Below are 7,107 nucleotides of genomic sequence, written 5' to 3'. Positions count from 1 at the left end.
TTTTTTTTTTTTTTTTTTTTTTTTTTTTTTTTTTTTTTTTTTTTTTTTTTTTTTTTTTTTTTTTTTTTTGTTCTTTTTTCTCTCTCTACTACGATGTGTCGTCTCCTTGTAAATTTGCTAATAAATTTCCTTTTTTCCTTTTTTCTTTCGAATTTGTTTCATATGGATTCAATAAATATACTACTATTTTATTTTTTTAAATGAAAATTTCAATAATATTTTTAAATTTAAATTTTAAAAAAATATTATTAATTTTAAATAGAAATAGTTAATACTTCAAAAATAATATTTAAGAATATATATTTAGATTTGTTCCTATTGAAGGAATGTATCCCAACTTCATTTTCGAGGTTATTATTTTAAGAGGTTTATAATAAAATAATGAATAAATTAATAGAGTTGAGTCCCTTGTGTTGGTAGTTAATATTATTGATTTGAATTTCTTTTTAATTGTTTAAATCATCCGTAGGTCGTGAAACTATATTAGGTCATGAATTTGTATAAGACTATACAATAAAATATTTAATCTCTTTTTATAAATTTGTTTAATTAAAATATTAATATTTTACAAGATAATCAATACAACTCAATTTTAATATTGAGTGAGTATTCAACTTATGTCTGTGAGGATTAGACCTTCGAGTTAAAAATGTAAAAATGTATTTTATGGCCAATTTAATAGGTCTATCTTTAAGATTTTAACAAATGGGAAATTTAGACCATAATTTTATGAGATGAAATTCACTTCATAAATGAATGTATCCTCTAACCTCACTATAGAGTTTGACTCTCTCACTAGCCTAAAAGAGTCTGCCTAAAAGAGACTTAGAGTTTATGTTTGGATTATAAATTAAAGTATTAATAATACTTAAGGTATAAGATGAAAGATGTAATTACTGGGGTAAAACAGCTTTTTAACCCAACTATAATTAGGAACAACTTGTAAAGAGATCAACTTATCTGTAATGGTTATATCAATATGGTTATATCAATGGACGTAACTCATCTTAGGGTGCATAAAAGTACAACTTTAAGTTAGATCACTCACGGGGTTGCAATATAACATGTAGCTTACCATTCTTAAAACAAGTAGTATATTGTTCTAATTCAAGAGGGGTATGAACAAGTAGTTTGTTGTTCTAGCCTCAAAAAGTAATATAACATATAGTTACTATTCCTAAGGTAGGTAGTATAGTATTCCAGCTTGAGGAAGTGTGAACAGGTAGTTTTCTATTCTAGCCGGAAACGACAATGTAACAAGTAAGTTTAGTATACATAGGAGCATGCAAGTTGTTACCTGATACAACAGGTAGTTTTTGATGGACTTAGGCAAACATAGAATATAGAGCTAAGAACACCCAAAAACCTTCCAGTTATGGACCCCGAGGGGTTAGGACACTCCCTAGAGGTGAAATTTAAAGGGTTTAGATACATATGAGCTTAAAAAGACCAGTATATACTAGAGCCGCAATATTAGATAAAGAAAATATAGTTCAACCCACCTTTTAAATTTTTTTTTGCCAAATTATTAAATTCTATAATTAATCAATTTTAATTAATTAACTATAGATCTAGAGTTACACTCTTATGCATTATAATTATATATATTTGAGTTAAAAGGTCGGTTGTAATTAATTACACTAAATATCAATTACCCTTACCGAACAATTTGTTTATAATTAAATTGTAAAGTAAGTCCCGAAGTCCTAAAATTACTAATTAAGAAAACTAAATAATGTTTTTCATTATTAATTCAACTTAAAATATAAAGGCTAGGGTTTAAATCCTTGCATTTCTTCTTGAGCTCGAGCAGCGGTGTTCCATCGGCTGCGTGTGGAGTGTGTGTTCAATCGGATTTCCATCTCTCTCCCAAATATAATTCAACTTCTTACAATTACCCCATTTGGATTTAATTTGCGTCTGGAATCTAATTTCTCCGCTTACTTCTTGGAGCTCGATGGATGGTAAAACTGAAAAATCTAGGGCTGTGACGAAGAATCTATCGCCATGCGATGTTGAAGCTCTCAGGAAATGTTTGCAGGAAAACAATGGCGATCGTGTTAAGTGCGAGTCTCAAATACAGGCCTTCAGGTCTTCTTGCTCCCTAAAGAAACCAAATCCATCTTTACAATCTGGAAGGAACAACTTCGAGGCTAGTGTTTGATTTCTATCGATCTCCTGCTCTAAGTACTGCGGAGAGTTATTTTTACAGATTGTAATTCATCTGTTTTTCTGAATAGTCGTGTCTTGGCAATAAAATTCTTGAATCTTCAACTCAATTTTGAATGTCGTTCTGCGTTATGAATTTGATAGTCCGAATGATTGTTCTGTTCGATCACTGAGATCCCCCTTCTTCATGAAAGTTTATTAAAATGGAAAGTTTGTTGATAGAATTATGTAGATATCCATTTAAACTGTGGTTAAAGTAGATCAAAAACCTCATTACAAATCAAGGAACAGTATGTATATCGTAAATTTGTAGAAACCTTTGCCTTTTACTCTTTCTCTAACCCAATGAAGCGAGTTCAATAATCAGCCTGGTGGTTGAGAAAAAGAACAACACAATATTGATGATAGGAACAATCCAATTCAGAAGTTTCACTGAGTGATTATCAAAACATGGAATGATCAATCACTTTTGAAGAGACATCTGATGGAGTAATCATGAGTCTTTGTTTAATTAGGGAAAAATTAAGGGACCTGTGATAGCTTGAATTAACTTAATCTCAAGGCAAACATGCAACAGAAGGAAAAAAAAAAAAAAAAAAGGTTTCTGCATTTTCACTCCAAAAAAGACCAACCAAACCTCCAGAAGAGAGGGGAGAAGTCCTTTTCCATTTAGAAACTATGTTCTTTCAGAGTGCAAACTCTTTGTAGACTACATTTGTAGACTTCATGTGAAGGCAAAGACAAGCCAAACACCAACCCCTCCATCGGCCCTGTTTCACATTTGAAGCTTTTTTTTCTTTTCCCCTTCTTCTTTTAAAGAAAGTTTGAAGTTATTTATTATTCTTTCTTTTTCTGTTCCTTCTAAACTTCCCTTCTTGAAAATGAAGGAAAACGAAAAGGAACCAGTAAGCAGACATGGCTTCTTATCAGTCCTATGTCCCTTTCTTCTTAACAACCCCCTCCCTCTCCTTTGAATTGAAAAAAAACATACTGGGAAAACCTGAAACATCTAGCCCAAATACTAAGCAAGGTTAGGTGAGAGATAGCAACCTTAAACACCATCAAAAACAGCATATCTATTCCTTAGATATTGCAATTGAAATTCAGTTCTTCTTTGGGAGATTGTCAAATGAAATAACTGTCTCGAGGAAGAAGAACTCTAACCTGGCTAGCTTTTTCTGGGATTTGGATTTTGCTTTGCTTTGCTTTGCCATTTGTATTTGTGTTTTTAGCCATACTGCTCTCTTTCTTCTGTTACAACATAATGCAGCTTCATATCTCACCTAGTTTGAGGCATGTCACAGTTCTACCAGGCCAAGGTGTTAGAGAGTACATTAAAGTGAAGGTTGCATCGAGGCGGGTTTCATGTCGAATGCTTATCTATTCACTTTTGTTCTTCACCTTTCTTCTCCGGTTCGTGTTCGTGTTGACAGCAGTTGATACCATTGATGGAGAAAGCAAGTGTTCTACTCTAGGTACATTGCTTATCACCTTTCTTCTCCGGTTCGTGTTTGTGTTCTGTGATCCATTATAGATTATTATTAATAGATAACCCATTTCCCAATTAAGATAGATTTATTAATACTTCAATGGAAGATTTTAAGAAATCAAAACAAATCTCATCAGTACAATTTTGCTCCTCTTTTCTGGGATGTCTAAATGCTAAGAATAGCAGAACCTTTAGCAGAGAGAGAGCCCAAGAGATAAATTTATCAAGGGAAGCAGTATCCTACAAAAGGAATTCAGGCATTCAGATGAATCATGGAGATTTTAACTTTTGTGTCAAATGTAGAATTCATTACAAGCAAACCCAACATCAGCCATTATATCCAACAGTGCATATGCTTAGAGATAATCTTTCCATCTTCATTGGGTGGGTGTTGGAAGAAGAAGAAAAAGAAGAAGAAGAAGAAGAAGAGAAGAAGGCTCCGGAGTCTCTCTATGCTTAGCTTCAGACGTGCAGCCTAAGCATGCTTTAGAAGCTTAAGATAGAAGTTTTTTCCTTTGCACTTTCTCAATGGTCCAAAATTGTCTATTGTCCTTATCTTTTATACCTTCCGACACCCAACAGCCACACCAACTTTGGAATCTGATTGGAGTAAACCTTATAAAACCCACCACTTAACACCATTAGATTTGCCTTCAATAGCTTTTCCAAGAAACAAAAGGAAAGTAAGGCCTCTAACTAAAGTTACTCAAATTAAACATCCAAATATTAAGACTCCGTTTGATAACCATTTGATTTTTTCTTTTTATATTCTTTGAAAACTATGTTTGTTTTCTCACCATTATAAATAATGGTTTTTAACTTTCCTTAAAAAAAAAAAGAAAAAAACATTTGAATTCATGACTAAATTTAAAAAACAAAAACTAGTTTTTTAGGCATTATTCAATAACATTTAATTTTTGAAAATTGAACTTATAAGCATTACTTTACTTAATTTTTGAAAATAAAGTATGGCAGCTTCTAATAGTCTAAACTTCTTGATCTTATGGTAGGTTGTCTGGGGAAAAAATTAGGCCCAAGGCTTTTGGGGAGAAGATTGGAACCAAAAGTAATCTTGAAACCTCTGCTCTGAAGGCTATTTCCAATGTCTATGTAGGTACTGTTAATGAACTTTCTACTAATACTTTGTTTGACTTTGGGTCAGGTTCCAGATGTCATGTATCAAATATTGGATAAGCCCATGAGCAAAGATGAACTTCAAGGAAGATTAGACAATATTCCTCAGACTTTAGAAGATTTTATGGCTGAGATCAAGGAAAGCAAACCAGATGCAAAAACTTTTGCTCTTAAACTCAGAGAAATGGTTATCATCGCTCATCTCTTAGTTTATTATTGTTTGTTATCCTTCAACCTCTTCAAACATACCCTTTACGTAAAAAAAACCCAATTATGTTAGCGTATGAGGATAATGAAGTCAAATACAATTCAGAAGTTCTTAATCCAATCACAAGGAGTTATGGGAATCATTTAAGGAATAAATCACCACTGCCACAATCATATTGTTTAAAATTCTTCAAAACATCTTAGCTAAGGTATTGATATTTTGCAGGTTTGATTATTATAAAGGTATTAATTTGGAGTTCATGTGTATCTTGCAGGTCAGCCTTATGGAACAAAGAACCAGAACCGCCAAAATTCAAGAATACTTGTACAGGCACGTAGCATCTAGCAGCATACCAAAGCAGCTCCATTGCCTTGCCCTCAGGCTTGCCAATGAGCACTCTACCAATGCAGCTGCTCGCCTTCAGCTTCCTTCAGCAGAACTCGTACCGTCCCTTGTTGACAATTCTTACTTTCACTTTGTCCTCGCCACTGACAATGTGCTTGCTGCATCTGTCGTCGCCAAATCCCTGGTCCGCAATGCTTTACGCCCACAGAAAATTATTCTCCATATAATCACAGATAGAAAGACTTACTTCCCTATGCAAGCATGGTTTTCCCTTCACTCTCTATCACCTGCAATTATTGAAGTTAAGGCATTGCATCATTTTGACTGGTTTACAAAGGGTAAAGTCCCAGTTTTGGAAGCAATGGAGAAAGACCAGAAGGTCCGGTCACAATTCAGAGGTGGGTCATCAGCCATTGTCGCAAATGAGACTGAAAAACCTAATATCATTGCATCAAAGTTGCAGGCACTGAGTCCAAAATATAATTCCGTGATGAATCACATTCGTATCCATTTACCAGAGGTAAACAAGTTCTTTCTACGAAACATAATTACTTGGGTTTTGCTGAGAGTAGATGTTCTTTTTGACTTTTTTTGTAAACTGCCAAGAAAGTATTTTGTTAAAACTTCTTAGAGACCTATCTGGATGTTTTACTATGTGAATGCTCATGGATGACAATTCTCTATGCAGTTGTTTCCAAGTCTCAAGAAGGTGGTGTTCTTGGACGACGACATTGTGATTCAAACTGATCTTTCCCCTTTGTGGGACATCGATATGAATGGGAAGGTTAATGGAGCAGTAGAAACATGTAGAGGAGACGATAAATTTGTAATGTCGAAGCGATTAAAGAGCTATCTGAATTTCTCACATCCTTTAATAGCAGAAAATTTTCATCCTAATGAATGTGCATGGGCTTATGGAATGAACATCTTTGATCTTGAGGCCTGGAGAAAGACCAACATAAGCCTCACATACCATCACTGGCTTGAACAGGTAAGGCTCAATTGATTTAACCTACACTTTCAAACATATTTTGGCTGAATGGAAACTGTTTGCTATGCAGAACGTGAAATCGGACCTAAGTTTATGGCAGCTTGGGACTTTGCCTCCTGGCCTTATAGCATTTCATGGTCACGTTCATATCATTGATCCATTTTGGCATATGCTGGGCCTAGGTTATCAAGAGAATACAAGCTTTGTTGATGCAGAGACTGCTGGAGTCATCCACTTCAATGGACGAGCGAAGCCATGGCTCGAGATAGCCTTTCCACATCTCCGGCCATTGTGGACAAAATATATCAACTTCTCTGATAAATTTATCAAGAGCTGCCATATAAGAGCTTCCTAGGTTGGGAAGAAATTTTCTTCGACTGATGATAAAGAATCACTTGTAAATGCAAAGAAGAGACATGAGAGAGTTCTTTGAAACAAGACATGAGATGAAAGCTGCCACTCTTACTGTCTTCTCCTGCTTGCTCTTCATCTTTTCCTCTATTCCCTTTCAATACTATTAACTTTTTGTTTCCTTATACACATAAAAACCATATATCAGTTCCAAATTTTGTAGATTTAGGCACTTTTGCTATGTTATAAAGATTGAAAGTCTACTGCTTTGCATTGCAAGCTGGGAATTACATCGGTGTCAACCAGTCTTAAAAAGGTACAGTTCTACTTAATATACTAATTCCTATACACACCGCCTTCCATTCTCCTCCCTCTCCAACAAGCATATGCACTCACGTCACAATTGAACTCTTGCGACAG

General features: G+C 34.4%; 1 protein-coding gene across 2 annotated transcripts; it reads left to right on the top strand.

The window, feature by feature from the left end:
* The first annotated feature begins 1,793 nt into the window (after positions 1-1,793).
* On the top strand, positions 1,794-6,902 carry LOC111438484 (probable galacturonosyltransferase 12). 2 transcript variants are annotated; one of them, XM_023076401.1, is made up of 7 exons: positions 1,794-2,152; positions 3,474-3,644; positions 4,669-4,724; positions 4,821-4,979; positions 5,275-5,865; positions 6,034-6,336; positions 6,407-6,902. In XM_023076401.1, the coding sequence occupies exons 2-7, from the start codon at positions 3,542-3,544 to the stop codon at positions 6,689-6,691; spliced, it is 1,497 nt and encodes a 498-aa protein (XP_022932169.1). In that variant the 5' UTR covers positions 1,794-2,152; positions 3,474-3,541; the 3' UTR covers positions 6,692-6,902. The 2 variants fall into 2 exon arrangements, with proteins under 2 accessions (XP_022932169.1, XP_022932168.1); XM_023076400.1 differs by having other exon boundaries at positions 1,794-3,644.
* Positions 6,903-7,107: the final 205 nt, after the last annotated feature.

Source organism: Cucurbita moschata, unplaced genomic scaffold (assembly GCF_002738365.1).
Source record: "Cucurbita moschata cultivar Rifu unplaced genomic scaffold, Cmos_1.0 Cmo_Scf00075, whole genome shotgun sequence".
NCBI lineage: Eukaryota > Viridiplantae > Streptophyta > Magnoliopsida > Cucurbitales > Cucurbitaceae > Cucurbita > Cucurbita moschata.
Note: the sequence above shows the minus strand (reverse complement) of the source record. Positions and strands in the feature narration are given on the sequence as shown.

What these genes read in the sequence shown, in the direction of transcription:
- LOC111438484 (XM_023076400.1), top strand. Translation starts at nt 3,434, where the DNA reads ATGCAGCTTCATATCTCACCTAGTTTGAGGCATGTCACAGTTCTACCA. An exon ending in AAGCAAGTGTTCTACTCTAG is followed by an intron (nt 3,645 to 4,668) that starts GTACATTGCTTA and finishes ATCTTATGGTAG; the next exon opens with GTTGTCTGGGGAAAAAATTA. An exon ending in ACCATCACTGGCTTGAACAG is followed by an intron (nt 6,337 to 6,406) that starts GTAAGGCTCAAT and finishes TTTGCTATGCAG; the next exon opens with AACGTGAAATCGGACCTAAG.